Source organism: Myotis brandtii, unplaced genomic scaffold (genome assembly GCF_000412655.1).
Source record: "Myotis brandtii unplaced genomic scaffold, ASM41265v1 scaffold2591, whole genome shotgun sequence".
NCBI classification, from domain to species: Eukaryota; Metazoa; Chordata; class Mammalia; order Chiroptera; family Vespertilionidae; genus Myotis; species Myotis brandtii.
This window is the reverse complement of record NW_005359844.1, coordinates 10,631-33,539: the sequence shown is the minus strand read 5'-3', so window position 1 is coordinate 33,539 and position 22,909 is coordinate 10,631. Positions and strand designations below refer to the sequence as shown.

The 22,909-nt window shown below is 52.8% G+C and overlaps 1 protein-coding gene across 1 annotated transcript in view; it reads right to left on the bottom strand.

The window, feature by feature from the left end:
- Positions 1-1,352: 1,352 nt before the first annotated feature.
- The window catches only part of TNIP3 (TNFAIP3 interacting protein 3), a 27,250-nt gene continuing 5,693 nt past the window's right edge, over positions 1,353-22,909 (bottom strand). The window contains exons 4-12 of the mRNA XM_014541053.1: positions 20,425-20,490; positions 19,108-19,239; positions 17,903-18,031; positions 14,779-14,898; positions 13,193-13,318; positions 11,866-11,916; positions 10,557-10,655; positions 6,815-6,875; positions 1,353-1,460 (exon numbers count right to left, since the gene is read on the bottom strand). Of these exons, the coding sequence (XP_014396539.1) occupies positions 1,429-1,460; positions 6,815-6,875; positions 10,557-10,655; positions 11,866-11,916; positions 13,193-13,318; positions 14,779-14,898; positions 17,903-18,031; positions 19,108-19,239; positions 20,425-20,490 (816 nt within the window). The 3' untranslated portion in view covers positions 1,353-1,428. The remainder of the gene's footprint in view (positions 1,461-6,814; positions 6,876-10,556; positions 10,656-11,865; positions 11,917-13,192; positions 13,319-14,778; positions 14,899-17,902; positions 18,032-19,107; positions 19,240-20,424; positions 20,491-22,909) is intronic.

Here is a 22,909-nt window from a genome sequence, read left to right as displayed (position 1 = left end):
GTGTTCGAGAGTGGAAGACGAGGCTGGACGTAGTGGACTGTCCAGGCTCGACACCTTCCTTTACACGACGCCGCAAGTATTTCCAGAAACTGGAAGGAACACCCCGAGCACTTGCGATGTAAATATCTGATATGCAGGATGGTCTTCGGGACCCCTGTGAAAGGGTCGTTCGACCGCCAAAGGGGTCTCGACCCACAGGTTGAGAACCGCTGCTATAGAGAATTCGCAGGACAATTCCTTCTCAGGCCTCGTGTTCGAGAGCGGAAGACGAGGCTGGACGTAGTGGACTGTCCAGGCTCAACACCTTCCTTTACACGACGCCTCAAGGATTTCCAGAAACTGGAAGGAACACCCCGAGCACTTGCGCTGGAATTAAGCAGCGGGTTTCCGGACGTGGACCCTATATCGTCTCGGCACGCGGTCTGTGGTTTCCTGTGGCTGCAGCTTCGGCCGAAGGCCTGGTTTTCCAGGTGCTTCTAGTGGCCCCGCCACCGCGGGTCCCCCCCCCCCCAGAGGGTCCAGGGGTCCCCGCAGAAGCCTCAGCAGATGCGTGAGCTTAAGACTCTAAAGTCGGCTTAATCGTCAGACATCGGCATGCCGCTGTGTAGCTGAGTGCGATACTAAGTTACTGTGCAACTGGGATACATTTGTTTTTAATTTCAATTGGTGTGAGGAGTCGGGGTTATGCTTTTCATTAACAGCCACTCGAATCCACAGGAAAGAAAACCACACATTTAACCGCAAACCCCAGGTCTCTGAGCTGCTTCTGGGCGCACACGGGGCACAGCCAGTGGTGCCCCTCGCGCCAGGACTCCCCTCACGGTCTAGTCGCCGCACACGAAGGCGGCGCCCCGTTCTCCGCACCTCGAGGAAGGAAAAGTGGCAAGCTGATCATTTTATTCAGGTCGAAGCACTCATGTGGTTCCCACAAGGATCTACACCTCCTCAGTCCTGCCTTTGGGTCTCTGAGGCCAGGAGTGAGGCTCCGAGTGAGGCCCGGCTAAACCGCCTACAGGCTGAGCCCCCTAAAAGCCCTCAGAGCCAACCTGTACCACCACAGACACTTTCCCTGGGGAGCATGTATTCCCGTCAAATACAATCTTGCACCAGCGGGGAGTTGCCGAGATCACGGAGCCGCCCCTGCGCACCCCATGGCATGTGCCGGGGTCTCAGGGAGTGGTGCGCGATCCGCCTGCCAGTCTGTGCCGAGGACACGGCGGTGTGTGGGCCGTGTCACCCTGGCCTCCAGACCCCACGGGATCTCAGCCGTCGAGCCTTTTCCTCTGCCGGGGCCCAGGCCCGTCACACGGTGGCGGGGCAGGTGGAAGGCAGGTGGCGGAGCAGGTGGTGGGGCAGCTGGCGGACACGAGCCACCATCACAGGCAGCGAGCACCCCGCCCGGCTCTCCCTGCGCCCACGCTCCTCGGGCTACTGGTCACCTTTCTTTTCTGAGGAGAAACCTGTGAAAACAGCAGGAAGATGTTTCAGATTGAAAATAAACAGCCCACCTCTCTCTCTCCTGGCTGAGGGTTAGCGTAAACCTCTGGGCTGGTAAAGCAGAAATGGTCTATTGGTGAGCTGCCCACAGGTGCCCACCGAGACCCCTCGAGGCAGGAGGTGGCAGGTGCTGCTCTAGGCGATGGCAGGTGCCCGCCCTCTGGGAGGCCCCATGCGGCCAGGGGCAGCCGTGCCCGAGAGGAACGCTCCGTCCCTTCTGCGGGCGGGCAAGGCATGTGCTATGACACTGCGTCATACGTGCTGCTGGTAGGGTCAGTATTTAACCAGAGAGTGACAGCTTGGCAGGTAAATGCCTTTTAAAATATGGCCCTGGGTACCGGCCATCAAAGCCACAGAAGAGAATGATAGGGGGGACTTATAATCTGAATTAATCTGAAAATAATCATAGTATTTTAAATCTCAGAACACATATACTTATGTGAATAGGGGGTTACGTTTTTCTTAAATTTCCTTTTCAAGGCCTGTGCGAAGCGATTGAGGAGGTGACTCAGCTGTGAATCCAGCAAACAGAACCGATAAGCATGGTCAGACGACCCACCAGGAGCCAAAACATCATGTCATCAACATCATCTCATTGCCTGATGCCTGAGGACGATAGTTGACATCCATGGACCCCAGGCCTGCACGTAGCTGCATTCCTCTCCCCAGCCCCTTCCCCTTTATAATCCTGTCCCCTGCACCTTGCTGTAAGACAGGATTTGAATTCTTGTAGGCGCCCTGTTTGGTGGGCTGGCCTTCTCAGCAAACGCCTTATCTGAGTCAACCCTGCCTTCCTTACTGGACACAGCGACAGGCAGCCCAAGCTCCACTGGGGGTTTCCGGTTACAAGATCTCAGTTTGATGAGGCACTTACCCTGAAGGAGGGGGCATCATGAAGGTAAGGCATGAAGACCAGGATGGAAACCTTGGGGCAGTTTATAGAACCAAGATAAGATGGCACAGTGGGAGCCACAAGAAGACAGAGTCCAAGTGGCCCACTCATGGCAGCAGGAAAAAAATGCTATTGATGCCGAGAAATGAGGTGCTTCCCTTATTCAGTGACAACCTAGAATGTGCTAGGGCTGTGGTGGGCAAACTGCGGCTCACGAGCCACATGCGGCTCTTTGGCCCCTAGAGTGTGGCTCTTCCACAAAATACCCAGATCGCTAAGGGCAGACACGTCAGACCCAGCTCAGCCCCCCGCGTGAGGTGTGGGGAGGCGCAGAGGGGACTGGCAGGCGGCAGGCCCACACGGACCTTCTTGTGTGTCGCCAAGGACGAAACAAACAGCTCAAGGTCACAGTGTTCCAGGAACATGGACGTCATTGTACGTCCCATTCTGAGAGCAGATGAAACAAGACTAACATGTTCTTTGTCAAATCACATGTTTCTAAGCAGAAGCATTAACAGCTGTGGACATCAACGTATAAAAACCCCACTAGGTAACACTACACACAGAGAGAGCCTGATGCGTCTTAAATGCCTTGAAAACCTCCATCGAAATCTTCAGTTTCTGAAAGAAGAGTTGATTCTCAGTGTGTCCCCGGAGCGCAGCCTCGGACAGTGACCGAGAGAAAGGGGAGATGAGTGACCCCGAGGCTGTCCGAGGCGGCCAGCACCCCTGACCCAGCCCCTGGCCATAGAGCCTTCTCTGCGTCCCCACTTTTTGGGGACCCGCCTGCGCCGCACCTCCCCTCGCTGTGGGAGCTGCCACCCTCTAGAATACGATCCTGGTCCTCACACGCAGACCCCAAACCCTCTGCCCAGGGGGCCCCCGGCCTGCTTCCAGGCCTCGTCACCCTCTCCCCAGGCCTGGCACAGGCGCTGCTTGTGGAGTGGGGAGGAGTGTGGGTACACCAGCCGGGCTGCCCTCAGATTCCATCTGACCCTCCCAGATCACGTGGACGGGCAGGTGGACGGGCAGGGCAGCCACAGCTCTGTTGGCCGGCGCCACTGAGTCACGGCCCTCCGCTGGCCTTGGGCTGGGTAGCAGCAGGAGGGGAGACTGGCTGTCACGCAGTCTGAGCCTGACTCAGAAGGTCTATTCACACACAGAGCAGCAGCCCAGTCCCGGGACTGTTAAGGGAGGGTCTGGTGACAGCAGAGAAATGTAATCACCTTCTATACCTCTTGTGCCTTTAAAAGCCCCACAGGCTGATGCTCTATAAACACTGAACGTAGAGGCGACACACCACCATTTCAGGTTAAGTTGTCCTGAAGAGGAGTAGCTATAAGGGGAAGGTATTAGGGAAAATGTAACGTGCTTCACACGGTGCGGCTGGAAAGCGAACTAGTCAGCAGTCACAGGAAGTTGATAAAACGGAGACCAAGACCAACGGCCAAGCACACACACTAATTAATGTCAATATAATTGTTCACGTTCTGAAAGGACCATTTTCACTTAAATATAAGCAAAGTGGTTCAAGTTCTTCTATGAATAAACAGGAGTTTTAAGAAATAATTTTCATTTATAGATGATCAGAGTCTAATTTTCCACCCATTTTTCCTTCTGTTGCTTGAATTGTGTTACTTGTGCCCCAAAATATAGGGGGCCTTGACAAATAGCCTATTCTTGAATGGTGGAGTATAAGTATATTAGTCATATAATAAAACAATGACTACTGTCTGAACAACAACATCTGTGCAATAAAAGATCTCTAAGCCCCTATTTGCTTAGCTACCAATACCACCGAATTACCTTTGAGAATTTGAGCAATTGGGTTGGCCCTACACACCGAAATGAGCTTTCTGATTAAATGAACAAACAAAAAAGCCCTGGCCAGGTGCTCAGTGGTTAGAGCGTGGCCCGAAGACTGAAGGCTCTCACCCTCGATTCCAGTCAAGGGCACGGACCTCGGTTGCAGGCTCCATCCTGGCCCCGGTTGGGTGCATGTGGGATTGCATATGTCTCTCTCACATCAATGTTTCTCCCTCTGACTCTCCCCCACTCCCTTCTACTCTCTCAAATGAAAAAAATATCCTGGGGTGAGAATTAACAACAACAACAATAAAAAAACACTCAACCACCAAGAGCCACTGCTGAAACGAAATAACAGCACATGAGAGGTGGGTGCAGGGTGAGTCCGGCGTCTGCCACTGCGGGGGACCTGGCTGGAGCTTTGAAAGAGCGTCAGCTTTGGGAGCTGGAGGGGAACAGCAGGAGCTGCAGCCATAGATTTCTGTGTTGGGAGGAAAAGAACAGGATTCAAATGGCAACAAAGCCACCCGGCCGGTTTCCCCCAGGGCCACAGGCCCCGGCTGCTCCTGACGTACTAGTATGTGCCACCCACCTGACCGTGCACGGGACCGGGCCTCCCCTGGGATGCGGTCAGCGGCTGTGAGCAGCACGGAGCACACGCAGGTGTCCGCGGGAAGAGGAGATCACCGAGGGTTGTTACGCCGCTTCCCAAGGGTAAGCCCCGTTCTCATAGTCATAGCTCTCATTTGATAAACTTCTAATGCAGCAACGGGCACATTTTCAGGGCCCTGTGGGCTGTGACTCAAGCGCAGGTGTGGGGTTCGCACACGTGGGATTTCACCCCAGGCCGGAGTCTTCCTATGGGGACTCGGCGTGCTACTCACAGTCCTAAGCCTCAGTTCCCTCCTTTGTAGATGGTATCACAGTAAAAACTACTTTATAGCATCTTGTGAAGATTAAAACAGTGCTTTAAAGATACTCAGGTTAACATATAATAGAGGCTTGGTGTGTTTGTTTGTTTTTAATTTTACCTCTGTAGCAACTCACACAGCATGTTTATATGTCACAAAACTCTATTTCTTCCCAAGTAGACAAAAATCAGTAGGTTTCCTATACCAGCTGTAAAAATCCTATTTTTTCATATTTTATTTTGGTTCATCTCAGCTCGTTTCCATTTTATATCGTGATTAGCTTCTGTAACACTGGTCCAGGAAGAATCTAACAGTGACATATAGATGGCCTGATGATATTACTGAATTTTCTTCTGAGTAATTACAGTTTCTAGCGATTACACTGTAACTTGGGAAGAAAATATCTTCAATATTCATTCCAGACCAATCCAAAATGGAAAATCATAATTTTGGGGTGACAACTCAGCTATTAAACTTCGCTACCGGATTTCAACATCGCAGACGTCCCCAGCGGTGACGGTGGGAGACAGCAGCCTTTCCAATAGAAGCTCTCACTGGGGCTGCACTAAGCACCTCTGAGAACCAGCGGTGGTATTTGTAGTGGAAGCAAAGGAGGAAGAAAGCCTGCCGTTTTCACGTTCCCTCTTTCCTCTCTATGATGGTCTGAGCCCAGGCCTCTGTCATGCCCATGCAGGTGTGCACGGCTGGCCAGGTATGCATGCCACAGCTCCAGGGGCTCCGTTCCCGATGGCCAGGGGCAGCCCTGGGACAGGTGAGGGTCACAGCCTGGCAGCTGCATGGGTGTCCCCGTCCCCGGTTCCCTGCCCCCCCCCCCCCCACAGTGGGCTTCTTGTCCTGAAAACCCGCGTTCTGTGACCCCAGGCGCAAACTCAGTGAGCTCAGCTTTCAGTGTGGCCTGACGCTGGGTGGGCTCAGCCTCAGCTTTCCCAGGTGGAGTCACGCCTCTGGCAGCGAAGCGCCCAGGGCCCTGGGTGTGTGTCCTCAGACTTACACGCATGCACCGCGGACTTCAGCCTGTGTGCGGAGGGAAGTGGGACCATGATGCTAACTGGGCCAGGCCGGCCTGGCAGACACGGCCCACTCCTGGGTGGCCCCGTGAGAAACACGCTGGAGAAAGGGGAGCAGGTTCCGGGAAGGCGGAGAAGAGGGGGAAACCAGAGGAAAATGAGATGAAAGAGTCCTCCCAGGTGTGGGCACGCTCTGTGACTTTCTAGTCTCTCCAGCAGCTCGGAGGTGGGCGTGTGGCACGCCCGGCGGAACGGGGTCTGACATCGCCATCGGGGAACACATGTGAGCCTCAGGTTTCCTCTGTCTGTGTGCCAGTGACATTGGGAACATCTGTGGGGCGAGCCCCCCCGCCCCCGGCCGAGGGGGGAGCATCTGCCTTTGGAGGGGAATCACAGAGCCCGTTGCGGCTGCACCCGCTCCCAGTCTGCCTCTTGGCCCAGATGGGACCCTGGCTCTGAGGCTGGAGCGGAGCGGCAGCCAGAACCGGCCCACGCGCTTCCGGGTGAGAACCTCTGTTCTTCTAAAGGACGGCAGGCCTGCCCAGGTGCGCGGAGCATAGCTGTGTGCACAGCACAACCCTGTAGCGCGTCATCCACACAAACCTACGCAAGTGAGCATCCCCCAGAGGCCCCCTTAGGACGCAAACATGACAGAACGTGCGGAGCAGCTGTGGCCTTACCATGTGCCGCGTGCTGCGCGTCTGGGGGCAGCCGGCCCGGAGCACCCCGCTGGCGGTCTGGCTGTGTGGACAGGAAGCCTGGTTAGAGCGCGTGGATCAGACATGCAGAGGGGCGCGTGCAGAGGGTGACGAGGCTGCACAAGGTCGCTTCTACCCGAGCCGCTGGCGGTCCTGCTGGTCTCTGAGGCCCCCCTCAGCACCCGGGCCCCCCCCCGGCCCCCCCCCCCCCCCCCCAACCCCTGTTGTGTTGAGACAGGTGCCCGTTCTTCCCTTCCTCTTACCTCCCTTGTCTGTCCCAGCAGCTACACCAGCTTCTAACTTGAATGTCTCCACCTGCTCGGGTCAGAGCCTGGGTACTTCATAGTGTACGATCTTCCTGGGGAACTGTCTACACCCCCACAATCCACCCCGTGGAAGGCCAGATGTGACTGCTCTGGGGTTGTGGCACATTTTCTTTTTCCAAAACAGATGTGTTCTGGATGTCTGCCGAAGTATAAACACTTCTGTAAAACTCACTATAGCCCATAAATAAAACAAAGCCATTTCCTATCAACAAATAACAAAAGAAAAGTTCTTTTTAGAACTTCACACAGGAGGCAGCAGGAAGACCAGAGAGAAAAATGACAAGTTTGGTGTTTTCCGGTGGATCCAGGGGGAACGCTGAGCTGTGGAGGGAGGACCGGGCCCTGGGGGCTCAGGGTGGGGGGCAGGACAGCTGCTCCCCCCCTCCCCGCTGTTCCCGAGAACCCGCCCCACGTGCCCAGGTGGGTCAGGCTGGAGAGGCCGACGCCAGAGTGCAGACCTGGATTTCTCTCCAGGGATGTCTCCTGAGTTCCCACCAGCTAAGAGCAGCTGGATGCTGAACATCAGGGAGCACGTCACACGAACTGCCTTCCTTAATCGGCCTGTGGTCGGCCGTTTCAAGATGCACTCCCAGCCCAGTTTTTTTCACTGCACGGCAACCTGAGCCAGACCGGCGCGAGGCGGCTCCTCTCTGCTCCATGTGCTCAGCCTGCGTCCTGCCCAGGCACCGAGTTCACATCTGTCCTTCCCTAGTTCCGTCACCTCTCGGAGAGAACTCGGGGACTTGCTCCGGCCCAGACCCACGGGGAGCTTGGCAGGGCAGCCCGACCACAGGAGGTAACCCCAAACTCAGTCCCTGACAAGACACCAGAAAGCTGCGCTCAACACAGCCTGCCGCCCCCCCCCAGTACCCCCTCAGACACCTCGGCTCTTGGCTCCCTTCGTGCACAAAAAACTGGGGCGGAAATGAGATCGCCTCTGGTTTTTATTGACTCGTTTATGTTGAGCTGCCTCGGTGATGCACTGGGTCAGGGGCTGAGCCTCCGCCTCACAGGCCAGCGGAGGTGCCCAACGCGGGCGAACACGCTGTCATTTCACAAACGCGCTCGCACGTGCTTCCACTCAGGCTCGGAAACAAGCAAGGAGCGGCCTCTTAAAACTAATTCCGGGTCTTTGCGAATTCTCCCCTCACGCCGAGATTCTGTTTGCGTAAGCGCTGCTTGGAAATGCAGGCGTGGCACACGGCGTGGAGTCTTTTCCAAATGCAGGCCTTACGGGTGGTAATTTTACAGGATCGGCCGCCTTATCTCTTGTCATCGATGAAGAAAGTTTGACGAGCTCTTATGACAGGAGAGTTTCTCCCTTCTGTGCAGGAATGAAGGTGTGAAGAAAATAGCCATTTTTACTTCCAGATAAACCTGGATGATTCATTGGTTTTACAGGAATATTGTCCCAATTCCTTAACCCAGGGGTCCTCAAACTTTTTAAACAAGGGGCCAGTTCACTGTCCCTCAGACCGTTGGAGGGTCGGACTATAGTTTTAAAAAAACTATGAACGGAAGGCAAGCAGACAGAGGTGGTGACTCTGCAACAAGACCGGGTTCGAGTAGGAGGCTCGAGTAGGAGGCTCATTAAACCCCTGCGCCCACAGGCACTGGCCCTCCCTTGTGAAAGGGCTTGAGTCACATTCAGATGCTGAGGTATGGGCCCCGGAGGGTCCTGCTCTCTGTGGGTGCTCCGCTGGGGAAATCCAGCTAAACCTCAGACTCTTTGCAAAATTAGAAGCACGGTTAATAGTAAAAGCAGCGGGAGAGGGGAGTGGTTGGACCAAATGCAGACAGCGAAAAATGCATCTTTTGTCTCCCTGTGTGAAGACCGTCTGTGCGGGCAGGATGGAGGGCGTGGGGGAGGGCGGTGGAATCTGGGACTAGAGGCAGGGAGGGTGCTGGGCTGACATGCAGGCGGGCTGTCTGTGTTAGTTCCACTCACACACGATTGCCCCCTGTCCAGGCATCCGCCTGGGTGGACACAGCCGTGGAGAGCCACGGAAGTGGGTCGCTTTTTCTTGGCCCCTTTAAGAATATCCTTTCAATTGGAAAATGTTAGAAACTATTTTGCCCAGATGTAGCGCTGTCCACAGTAGTTCAACCTAAGTTGACAACGGAAAAGGGCGTCTCTTGAACTCATTTTTGCTTTATTCCCTTTGCTTTTCTTTGTACATGTGGACGGTGTAGCGCTGTCCACAGTAGTTCAACCTAAGTTGACAATGGAAAAGGGCATCTCTTGAACTCATTTTTGCTTTATTCCCTTTGCTTACAAAGGTACATGTGGACGGAAGGGGCCACATGCTGACCTGACAAGCTCAGGGGAGGCCTGCATGGCAGTCTTGCAAACTCGGAGACCTAAAGTCACCACAAAGGATGGTCTGAAATTAAACTTTAACTAAAAGCAGTGATGGTGGGCAGTTACGTCCTAGGCCAGTATCTTCACTGACAAGGTCAACCTTTACCTTAACTGAGCCTATCTGTCTTTTTGCATCTATGATAACATACCCTTGAAATGTCTGGGTAACTTGTAACTTCCCTTTTTCTGGAGCCCCTGGGGCACAACCGAATGTTCTGGGCGCCAGGACAGATGCCACAAATTCCTTCATTTTCATGTTAATTGATCCTGCACCCACCTAAGTATGTGTCCATCATTTTACTTTTTATCCAATCCCAGGGGTTTCCCCGCTTTGCTTTCTCCAGCCTCTCTAGTCTATGACCAATGGATTTCATGTAACCCACCTACATCCCTTTTCTTTGATTGCAAATGTATAAATACAAATGTAACCTGCCAATCTCCAGAACATTATCTCAATTTGTTGAGGTTCTGCTTCCCGGCCTATGTTGACAGTTTGGCTCATATAATCTCACAAAAATTGCTTACAGCCCTAACTGGTTTGGCTCAGTGGACAGAGCGTCGGCCTGCAGACTGAAGGGTCCCAGGTTCAATTCCAGTCAAGGGCATGTACCTTGGTTGTGGGCACATCCCCAGTAGGAGGTGTGCAGGAGGCAGCTGATCGATGTTTCTCTCTCATCGATGTTTCTAACTCTCTATCCTTCTCCCTTCCTCTCTGTAAAAAATCAATAAAATGTATCTTTAAAAAAAAAATCCTTACAGGTTTCAATTTTTTTTTCCGTTAACATACATAAAAATGTCCTCTTGGTAGAATCAGGTCTGGCATTAAAAATGACCCATCTAACACGCCGTGTGTTTGTTCAAGGGATCGAAGCTCAATGGGGCACCTTGCAGAGAATGTTCATGTCTCTGTGGCAAGTCAGTGAGAGTGTGTGTGGCCCCTGTCACTCTGCAGATTGGGGGCGGAGCTAAGGTGCCACATTCCAGAGACGGGCTGATTTCATGGGCCAGCCCGCAGGCCGGAGAGCGGCTTACTCACCGGGAGCCTCTGCAGGTCCGGCACAGCCCCGGGCCCGGCAGGTGCGCCCGTGTCCGGCAGGTGGAGACCCAGGCCGCAGCGACAGGGCGGGATGCGCATCTGAGGAGACAAGGCCATCGGTCACTGGAAGTGGGTGCAGCGGGGCCTCACACTGACACTTGCTTTTACAGTCACATGGTTTGGTTTCAGTTTTTTGTGTGTTTTTTTTTTTTAATTTATTGGTTTTAGAGAGAGAGGAAGGGAGAGAGAGGAAGAGAAACATTGATGTGAGAGCCAAACATTGATCAACTGCCTTCTGTACACCCCGAACCCAGGATCGAGCCCACAGCCCGGGCATGTGCCCTGACCCGGAATCCAACCTGCTACCTGTTGGTGCTCAGGACAACACCCAACCAATGAGCCACACTGGCCAGGTAGTCTTTTTTTTTTAATTGATCTTAGAGAGGGAGGAAGGAAGAGAAAGAGAAAGATCAATGTGAGAGAGAAACTTGGATCTGCTGCCTCCTGTATGAGCCCCGACCGAGGATTGAACCTACAACTTGGGTATGTGCCTTGAGCAGGAATCAAACCCGTGACCCTCTGGTGCACAGGACGATGCTTGACCACCAGAGCCACAGGGGCCAGGGTTAGCCTAACTCTGTCACAGCAGGAGGAGGTCGGACCCCGGACCGACACAGATGAGCTCACAGCCGACTTACTTAAGGTGAAGTTGCTATTTTTCTACTTTTGAAGAAATTAGCAAGACTTGAGAGGTAGATAGCGTTAACTTCACTGAGTTGTCTTCACAGAAGGGCCTCGAATTGCGCTCTAGGGAGTTCTCTTACCTGAGGCGACACCCTTGGGCTCAACTAGTCAGAGAGGAAGCAGTAGAGGACTACGAGGACTACGACAGCCATGGGGGACGGGACAGTGTCGGGGCCGAGAGGGGACCCTATTCCCCAAAAGAGGTGGACATCTCGGTGGTAGTTTCCCACTGTAAACTGTCAGCAACTGCAGGGCCACAGGGAGGGGCTTGCCCAGTGGCCGTGGTCTGCACAGGACGCTCCTTGTGAGAACACACGGGCTCAGGCTTCGTCACATGTGGCAGAGCATGTGTTTCTCGTGTGCAGGGCTGGGGGTCCCTGACGCTCTCTCCGCGGCCCTCGGCCACAGTGAGCACAGGGCTGCCGGGCCCTGTGGGGACATGGAGGCCCTGGGACTGGCCTCGGGGGAGCTGCCATCCCGGGGAGTGCAGGGGCGTGGTAGGTAGGGAGTTGGGAGGGAGCAGGGGTGCTGAAAGGCTTGGGGAGTTCAGTGGGCGGTCACGCACCTGTTCCAACTGCCGTTCCAGCCTTTCTTGCTCCAGCCGGCACGCTTTTACCTGTGGACAAAGCACAGGCATCTGCCTATCAGAAAGGGTCCGATGGTTCCTCCTGACGCTGCTCGGGACCAGCTCTCGGGGACGCCCGGGGGCTGCGGGGACCACGGAGCAGAGGCGCCGGGGAGAGCAGGCAGCCGTCCCACCTGAGGTCTGGGGACGTGGACGGTTCACATTGTTATTGCAGTGTGTTCGGGGCCCTTACCGTTCTCAGGGTGAGGGGGTACATTTCCATCTGGATGGAGGAGGGGGGAGGCGCAGATATGGGTGTGGACATAGAACAGCTCCTGTTACTCACTGAACGGAACTGGGGCTGCCACAGTGTCAGGTCCCACAGGGGCCCGGGCACGTCCTGAACAGTGTCAGATAGTTTGTAGTGCATTTTCCTTTCTTAAGCCAAAATTGTGTCCCCTGCATTTTCTCCATTCACATTAGCATTTACCCATCATGGTGGCTTCCTGAGTCTGCTTTTAATATAGTCGATCATGCTTCATTTTAGCAGCTTACATTAATAGACCCTATTCCAACGAGCTGGCTCACATTACCGGCTTCCCAAATACTCCAGTCACAGTTACCCTGGGGCCCCCAGAGGGAATGCCTCGGTTCCACCAGAGTCTGTGGTTCTCAACCTTCTGGCCCTTTAAATACAGTTCCTCATGTTGTGACCCAACCATAAAATTATTTTCGTTGCTACTTCATAACTGTAATGTTGCTGCTGTGATGAATCGTAATGTAAATATCTGATATGCAGGATGGTCTTAGGCGACCCCTGTGAAAGGGTCGTTCGACCACCAAAGGGGTCGCGACCCACAGGTTGAGAACCACTGCACCAGACAGACACGTAAATGACACTTAGCAAAGGGCCTGTTTTTGAAAGACGGGGACATTCCACTCAGCCCTTCACAGAATGTGATAAGGACTTGGAGACAACGTCACTGCCCTGGGGAGTTTCAGGTTGGAGTGGGAGTCCTGGGTAGGCCAGCTCCCAGGCGACCAAAATAAATATCAGGAGGAAAAGATCAAAAGAATTAGACGTCAGAAAAGAATGTTGGAGTCCAGCTGCTGGGTAACTCCTCACTACACTTAGGCTAAAAGAAACACCCAGTTGTTCCCAACTTCTCACAAGATGGTTTAAGAATCATTTCATCCCCGGTGCTGACCTCTCAGAAAAATTCAGCGTCAAATACCAGAAGCCCCAGAGTCTCGCGTTCTCCCTTAAGGGAGAGGGTAAACGGGCAGCACACACCTGCGGGCCAAGGCCCTTCGCTCTGACGTGTACCTTGGACTTCAGCTGGTTCAGCTGGGATTGCGACGTCCGGTTCATTTGCTGCAGCTGCTCTTTCTCCTGGTTGAGTCTCTCTCTGTCCGACCTCTCCCTTCTGAAGTCTTCCTCGTAGATCTGCACCTGGGAGACATTCGCCGCGGTTACTGAGCTTCCTTTCTCCTCAGCGAGGGGCTCAGGGGCATGTCCGTCTGCGTGTCCCTTCTCCCTCCCATGACCATCACCTCGCGGGGGGCGGGGGTGGGGGGCTCCACCTGGCAAACAGGACTGTCATGGTGACTGTGATTCTATCTTTCTCTTCGTGTAGAATGGCCCTTCTCCACTTTCTCCTGAATCCATGGGTTCAGAAGTAGAGTCATAACATGGATATTTTGAAAAGCATTGTCCTCGGCCACTGTTTGCTGCCTATTGGATTGCTGTGGCGACTTCTTCCCGCGGTAAGTGTGACCGTTTAGAGAAGCCACGGTCCCCGGCTCAGGGCTCAGATGTGTGGCGCCTGCATGGAGTTCTGAGAGAAGTTTGCTAACAACCACTGAGACACTAAGTGTTGACATGCTGTGTGCAAACGTAAGTGACAAGGTGAGCACAGCCTGGAGACGGAAGTCTCATATGTGGAGAATCAAAGCATGATCGTCCAAAGGTTTCCACAGGCGATTTTGGAGGTAAATTACAGAAAAGGAAACGTAGCAATATTTCAATGGAACAGCTCTCCCGAGATGCTCCAAATATTCCAGAAAAGTAAGCAAACCAAAGAGAAAAGTGGACTTAATTAATGTTGTTTTTCATTGGCACGGTGCTGACGAATGGCTGGACGGCTAGTACGTGGAACTGCGGAAACAGCAAACGAAGCCTCGGGAATGAGGCAAAGGGGTTCCTCCAAGACCATGACTTAAATTACAACGCATATGGGAACCTGGTCGTTAGGGCTTTGTCTGTTAGCACTTGTGCACATGATACCTTCATCCCCAACAGGCAATGAGTTTTACCTGGTGGTTTGTCAAGTTTAAGTCTGTAAATCTACAAAATGTAACCAACGAGAGAGGAAGAAACTAAACATCTCATGTAGACTCCCATGTAGGTGTACATATTAATGTTTAAGGCTCGGCAGCCATGAATGGGGCTAGGTGAGTGGGGAGGAGGCGGAGCCTGTGTGAGGGCGGAGGAGCAGGTCTAGCCCCTTGGTAACGTGATCAGTGTGGAGTATCATTCCCTTTAAAACCACCCTCGTTGTTCAAAAGCCCGGAAGCCAAAAGCTGCAAAACCACAGCCCAGCTGCTCCCGTGGTCTGAGACGAGACGGCCCTAGATCCCGTTAACACTGTTTGCAGAATAAAGCAGGCCTCCCTGAAACTCACAGCATCGCGCCAGGAGGGTCGTGGTGTGACCTGGGACAAGCCTCTGAACCCATCCGACGCTCGGCCCTTCTGCTAACAGCCCGAGGTGCCGTGTTCTGGATTCTCCTGAGAAGCTTTGAAATGAGCTGATTCTCTCTGACTCACTGAACAGCAGACTCTCACAGGTGCCCGAGGGCGCCGGACCCCGGGCCCAGCCTCTCCACGTGCTCACGCCCCTGCAGCCTCTCACCTGCTGTTTGAGCACCTCCATCTCTGTCCTCATGTCCTCGTGCCCGCACCCCGCCTCAGGCCCCCCCAGACGGTCCTCGGGAAGCGGAGAGCACTCCACCTTCAGGGCCTCCTGAAGAGCCTGTGTTGCAAGGCAAGCACATTGTTGACCTGAGAGGCACATGGTCTGCATGTCTCTGTGACAGTTACCGTGATCGTCTCCCCAGCACCCGCACGGCAGCATTCCCTCTTGGATGCCGCTCTCATGACTGAATGACCGGGTTTCCTGGCCTGGGCACTTCTGTCTTTTCTCCATGATGATGCTTGTTAGTCAACCCTCATTGCTGTTCTGAAGGCTTTGCTGTCGCAGCCCCTTCACCTAGCCCGCCATGAAAGGACAGCATATCTGTGCTCCTTCTCTAGGCTCTGTCTTTCTCTAGACCAGCGGTTCTCAACCTGTGGGTCGCGACCCCTTTGGCGGTCGAACGACCCTTTCACAGGGGTCGCCTAAGACCATCCCGCATATCAGATATTTACATGACGATTCATAACAGTAGCAACATTACAGTTATGAAGTAGCAATGAAAATAATTTTATGGTTGGGTCACAACATGGAGAACTGTATTTAAAGGGCCAGAAGGTTGAGAACCACTGCTCTAGAGTCTGCTTCAGTCAAATAACCATCAGAATTGAGGGACAGCTTCCCCAGCGAGGCAGCAGACGTGCCCCCCCCCTGGGCGCTGCCTCCAGAGACCCTGGGTCAGCAGGTCGGGGCTGGGGCCTGAGACCCTGCCCCCCAAGAGCTGATGCTGCTGGGCCGGATGCCATCCCGAGGAATATTCTTCTAGATCGCCGTGTCCCGTGGGAGAGAGGGACACAGAGACGTGAGCCATGCGGAGTCATCATCCATCCCCGCCCTCCGCAGCAGCCTGCCTGGCCTCGCCGAAGTACCCTGCTCCCCGGGAAGATGCCCAGGGGCCCACCGGGGGCAGAGAAGGCCTCCGCTTTCCTGGCATTCAGTACAGCGTGGTGTTTCCCCGGGGTGAGGAGGTGAAGGAAATAAGACAGTTAGGTTTGCCAACAGGATTCGCATCCTTACTCAGCAGCCCATGGCACTCGAACGTGTCCGTTTGACTGATCATGCCAATGAGTGACAGCGCCTCTGTTCTGAGGGCCTCTGGCTCATGATGCGTTTACTAGAACAGACGCCCACTATGGTGACGGAGCATCCCTCCCGCTGGTGTGGACTCGGCGCACACACTGGGCGGTGACCTGCTTATTGTCCGAGTCTCCATGCAAACAGGAAGGGGCACTTCCAGAGCCACGGGAGCTCACCCCTCTGTGTTTCTCTAGCACAGTGGTTCTCAACCTTCCTAATGCCGACCCTTTAATATACAGTTCCTCATGTTGTGATGACCCCCAACCATAACATTATTTTCGTTGCTACTTCATAACTGTAATTTTGCTACTGTTATGAATCATCATGTAAATATCTGATATGCAGGATGTATTTTCATTGTTACAAATTGAACATAATTAAAGCATAATGATTAATCACAAAAACAATATGTAATTACATATGTTTTCCGATGGTCTTAGGCGACCCCTGTGAAAGGGTCGTTCGACCCCCAAAGGGGTCTCGACCCACAGGTTGGCAACCACAGGTTGAGAACCGCTCCTTTAGCAGCTTCAGCGATGCCCTCGTGATGACGCTATCAGCGCCCCACCTGCCTGCATCACTGCGATGAGGTCATAAAGGCCGGGAAAGAAAACAAATGTATGGGCTCGCATATGTGTGGCCAGCCTAGGAACTCATCACGGAGCGCCTTAGCGCCCGCGGACACTGTGCAAAACCAGCCAGGGCCTTACTAACACATTTTTAAAAATTGTAACTATTATGACATTTTCTAGAACTATGTAGCTAAGCAACAAATTTTAACAAACAATTCTTCTTGGAGGAAGAAAAAAACTATTTCTCTTACAACTTCCTGAAAAATGACATTGACATCACCCTTCCACAGGGGTCGCCTAAGACCATCGGAAAACACATGTATAATTACATATTGTTTTTGTGATTAATCACTATGCCTTAATTATGTTCAATTTGTAACAATGAAAATACATCTTGCATATCAGATATTTACATGATGATTCATAACAGTAGCAAAATTACAGTTATGAAGTAGCAACGAAAATAATGTTATGGTTGGGGGTCACCACAACATGAGGAACTGTATTAAAGGGTCGCGGCATTAGGAAGGTTGAGAACCACTGTGCTAGAGAAACACAGAGGGATGAGCTCCCGTGGCTCTGGAAGTGCCCCTTCCTGTTTGCGTGGAGACTCGGACAGTGTGCACTCTGTTAATGATACGGGCCCATATTAACTCCCAACTTTACATCAGTGGTCGCCAACCTTTCAGACCTCATGGACCACCAGTGGTCCACGGACCACCGATTGGCGACCGCCCCTTTAAATGACACCCCTGGTCACAGTTAACCGCGGCAGGAAACACACAGTCCGCAATACAGGCATTTTCAGGGCCAACCACCACTCCTGTTCGGGAAGAAAATTTCTCTGATTTTGGTCAATTTCTAGTGTTTTGAGAGATGCGTGTCTCAACTTAACCGTGTACTGCAAGGGCTGCTGGCCCACATATGACATGGCCCTTGGAAAAGTCAACAGCAAAGCATTTCATTTTTTCATTGATCCTTTCCCCCCGAAAATTAAGCTCTTACCCCATAAAACACACACACACACACACACACACACACACGCACACACACACACACACACACACACACACACGCACCCCCTACCTCATCAGCCTCAGCCTGAGAGGAGCCTGCTTCCTGTGGTTGACCCACAAGCAGGCGGCTGCTCCCAACACCTGCTTGCTCTGTGGCTCTGCCAACTAAACACTGTCCTGCCTCTCCTCCAGATTTCCTCCTCATTTGTTTTCCATGAGGAGTCTTTGCAGGGACATGAATGCCCAAAGCCTCCGTGGCCAAGCCTGCTGACCCACGCCGGGAGGAGAGATGTGCAATGTCACAGAGACGCCCCTGTGCCCGGGCCCGGGAGCCCCTGCAGCGCGGGCCAAGTGGGCCTCGCCAGGAGGGGCCCTCACACAGCCCAGCCTGCCTGGTACCTTGTTAAGGCGTTTTATTTCACATTCATAATGTTCCCTCCTCCTGCTCATGGCAGCATTGTTCTCCTTCAACAGCTTGTTTTCTTTCTTCAATGCGTGCAATTCTTCACTCAGGGTCTGCTTTTCCTTCTGAAGGGAAGAGCGAGAAAACCAAGTCAGCGCTGTTCCGATGACCGACTGACCGGCAGGCAGACGCGGACACCCACACAGCCAGGCCCCGGGACTCTCAGGGCACCCATCCCACTGGAGCCCCCTCCCTGGTGGAGGGCGGGTTGGCATCGAAGAAACCCTTCTTTCATCCTTAATTCTGGGAAGCTGTGTGCCCTCAGACAAGACATCAGAGTCCCCGATCTCACTTGGCAACGGGCCCACCAATGAGCTAGTTCCCGCGCCCAGGCCTAAGCGACCATCACCCGCTGTCCCCTGACCTCGGCACAGCTCAGCTTTCTCAGCTTGCAAAGGGCAGAAATAACGCCTTCTTCCCAGGTGAGCTGAGAATGCCAGATGCGATAAGGAGGGTGAGGGACTTCCCAAAATGTTACATTTTTCTGATTTCAAAAATAATACCTATTTGGCTCAGCCAGTGTGGCTCAGGGGTTGAGTGTTGACCTATGAACCAGGAGGTCATGGTTTGATTTCCCATCAGGGCACATGCCCTGGTTGCAGTCTTGATCCCCAGTGTGGGGTGTGCAGGAGGCAGCTGATGAATGAGTCTCTCTCATCATTGATGTTTCTCTCTCTCTCTCTCTCTCTCACTCTCTCCCCCTCTCCTTTCCTTTCTCTGAAACCAGTAAAAGTATTTTTTTAAAAACCTCTCTCTCTCTCCCTTTCCCTTCCTCTCTCTGAAACCAGTAAAAATATATTTTAAAATATAATACCTATTTGTAAAGCTCTCTGTAAACTGAAAAACAGCTGTACCAATACAAGGTATTATCATATTATTGTTAAATATGAGTAAACAAAAAAAAAAGGAAGAACGAAAAAGCTGAATTTTTTTGAGGCTGAAATGCCCCAGAAAGTTGTCCCCAGCTCCGTGGCTCAGGGTCCACCTGCCCATTTGCGGACAGAGGACGTGGCCTTGTCCTTCCTCTGGGTCCTGAGAAGGGCCCGTCTGTGGCCCTGTGACTTGCATCACTGTCCTCCCTCACACTTGTCCCCGCCCCATGTCCTCAGCCCCCGGGCTGGGTCACCCTGGCCACGCCCACCTCCTCTCTCTGCTGCTGCTCCTGGGCCAGGTCCGCGGGCTCGGCGCTGGCCCTGGGGCTCGCTGGCCGTCCCTTCTCCAGGCTGCTGAGGAGTCGCTCTGTGGCCTCCAGCTTCGTCTGCAGCTCTGCAAGCTGGGGAGGTTGGCACAGAGGTTACAGCCCCCCCTCTTGCCCCCACTGGAGCCCACACCCCCGGGGCTTCTCAGCTAGCGGATAAGGGACAGCCAGGTCCCGCTCCTGGAGGTCCCACACAGGGTCCATCCCACGCCCTGACCAAGGCCGGGGCATTTGCATGCCAAGAGGCCTGTCCCCGACCAGAGCCCCAGCCTCCCTCCTGGCTCCAACCACACCACCTCCCAGGGCACAGTTAGAGCTTGAACGGGGCCTCTGGGCCTGGCCTTCCACCCCCAACTGTCCAGGAGTGGCCAGCGGGGCAGGGGCGTCTGGGCCTGGAGGAACGCTACCCCATCTAACCCGCAGCCTGACCCGCACAGGCCACTGTAGCCCTGAGTGCGGACGGCAGTGAGGGGCCGCAGGGCAGGTGCTCCCCGGCGGGAGGGCTAATGGCACCTCCCCAACCCTGTGCGTCCCCAACCCTCTCACGCTCCCGCCAGCCGCTCGGACGCAGCATGAACATGCTCAGATCATGTCCTTTAGTGTGGTGGCCCCCACGCTTTCCCGGACTCAGGACCGCAGGGGGCCTGCCCGCCCGCACTGTGCTCTCGGGTCGGGTTCTGCACTCTAGTTATCAGGGGCTTCACTCCCTTCCTCTCTGTGCTATGGGAGGATGTTAAACTCTACATTGACTTGGACCTCTTAAAAGATATTTTCTCCAAAAAAAGTTTTTGACAGCAAAGCAAACGCTGCTTGAGAGAGAACCTGCTTTAGCGAGAAGAGGGGACGCCCCATTCTGTCACCTCCCCTGGGGCCACTGTGTCCCTGTGCAGAGTCGCCATGGCGACCAGTGAGGGAATCAGAGAGCTGGCCTGGCGTGACACGGGTGCACCTGAGACCGACCTCGCCCACAGGTAAGCTGCGTGTCTGTGGCCCTGGTCCTCTCACCCGGGCCAGGTGCCCCATGTGCCCCGATCCACGTGCGTGAGAACTCCCGAGATGGCTCCAGAGGGGATGTGAGCTATTGCCAAGACCAGGCACGGACAGCGGGCATTCACCTCCAGGGCCCAGGGGCAGCCGTGCCCTCAGCATCCCTCCTTCAGCTGCTGGCTCCACACCAGTCCCGCCCCTGGGATCCCAGCACCCCCGATTGGCTCCCCCGGTGATTGACTGGAAGCAGATCCGGGACAGGCAGGCGCTTACCTTCCCGGTGTACAGCTCCTTCATGCTTCGGAACTGCTGGTCCCACTGCTGGTTCACCTCCAGGAGCTGCAACCGTGAACACGTGGTGAGTCAGCAAAGGTCTGCCCATGTGGACGTCTGGCCAGAAGGAAGTCGCGTGTGAGGTTGCTGAGGTTTTGGAAACACTGGGGAAGGCGGTGTTCTCGAAACGCTGTCGCCGTCGGCGTGTCTTGGCCAGTCCACCGACCATGGTATCAGCACAGTTAGCTTGGCTTAGTTTCGTGAATTGTTATCTTTGTTTAATCCAACCAGAATCTGGTAAAAATGTCTAAGTATTGATGGTTTTCTGTAAGATTCATTAAAATATGAAAGGTCTTTTTTTCAAACCCTTCCATATGTTTCTATGTGCTTATATTGATTATTATAATGAAATCTTTCTCCCAGCTTTTTTAAAAGCAGAGTTTATACTAACAAATTTCAAACTCATTAACTGAGTATCATTTGCTTGCAATAATGGGCTTTTTAAAAATCCACACATGATTTGTAATATGGATCTATATTTTTGAAAAATAAAGATTTTCAAGGAATAGTTTTGTCATAAGACAATATTTAGAAATAATTTAGGCGGCAAGCAGTTTGAAAGTTTTAAAAAAAACACAACTATATGCTACATAGAAGGAAGGAACAGACACCATGACCTGTATTTTAGTTTCCTTGTAACGGGAGTGTGCAAATTCCCGATGTAGGGAAACGCTAACAACTACCAGCAGACATCCATGCAGAAGGCAGTCACAATGGCTAAAAAGTAGCACGACTTTCTCCTGATTGCAAATCAAACCATCTAATCCAGAATGGCAGCTACAAGGTAATTCTTATGCTGGGAACACAGGTGGGTACTTATTGTGAGAGTGTACAGCTGAACTCTTGGCATTTAGGGATCGACCTTCTGTGCCATGGTAGCCATGGTAGCGTGCGTCGCTGTGGCTCAGGGATTTCCGGGGGGCTGGTATTATATGCAGCACCACAGGGAGTAGAGGGCACGGAGGAGCAACAGGAAGGATGTCATACACAGAACAGTTTAGAGGAACAATTACAGAATCGACAACATACACGGTGCTACACTTGCTACTTTTTTCACCTCTTCCCCCGTTGAGAAGTGCCGGACACCAATTCCAGCATAACAGCAGGGCTGCATCTGGGAATGGCTGATGGCATTTCCCCAAACCTGAAAAGGGATGATTGCTTGGTTGCCAGACAGCTAAGGGCTGTGGTCGGCAACCCACGGCTCTCGAGCCACATGTGGCTCTTTGGCCCCTTGAGTGTGGCTCTTCCACAAAATACCACATGCGGGCACGCACGTACAGTGTGATTGATACTTTGTGCCCCATGCGCAGAAGGCGGTATTTCGTGGAAGAGCCACACTCAAGGGGCCAAAGAGCCGCATGTGGCTCGCGAGCCTCGGTTTGCCAAACCGCAGTTTGCCGACCACTGGCTCAGGGCATCTTAATCTACATGTTATTGCCTCCTACTGGCCAAACACCTGAACAGCCGTAAGCTAATTACCCCCATTCTGACAATGGACTCTGTACAAATCCTGACCCTTTGAAGTGTATATCTCTGCCTTGCCTTAGGACAATTTGTCTTAATAAAAAGCATGGGGTCCTGAGAGGAGGAGACCTTAGACCTTAAGACCTTAGACCTTAGAACTTAGCTCCTTTAGCTAAGCTCCTCTGACCCCCAAATGCCTTTCAAAATTATGCTTCGTCTCTGGACTATTTAACCTATGCACAGCCTTCTCCAGATTTCCTGAACCCTTCTTGATGCTGGAACAAGAACCCTGGCAGAGAAGAATGAAGAGGTTCTAACCTTCATTAAACTCAGAAATTCAGAACTCAAAAACACAGTACCCGTCACATTCCCGATGACACCTTAGAAGCAAACATTCTTTATGGTACCACTCCTCAACCCCCGTCAGTTGGACGCCCAGGTCACGAAGTTGTAGCACTTAAGCCAGCTATATTTAAAGTCTTGGACAGTGTGTCAGGTTGCAAGGACACAGGTACAGGTGATAAGCTCTAAGTTTAAAGAAAATTAAGATTATCATCATGGGATTTATGACTGTCATTTATTTGTACTGAGAGAGCAAGTAGGAGATAAGTAAGTGACTAAGAAAAGCACTTGCTCTCACACTAATGAAGTCCAGCCCCTAGAGCAGTGATGGTGAACCTATGACACGCAAACTCGTTTTTTTGGTTGATTTTTCTTTGTTAAATGGCATTTAAATATATAAAATAAATATCAAAAATATAAGTCTTTGTTTTACTATGGTTGCAAATATCAAAAAATTTCTATATGTGACACGGCACCAGAGTTAAGTTAGGGTTTTCCAAAATGCTGACATGCCGAGCTCAAAAGGTTCACCATCACTGCCCTAGGCGATAAATCAGAAAAAATATTGCTACGAGAAAGGTCAGAGATTTACTGCTATGTTTTCTTCCAGAATTTT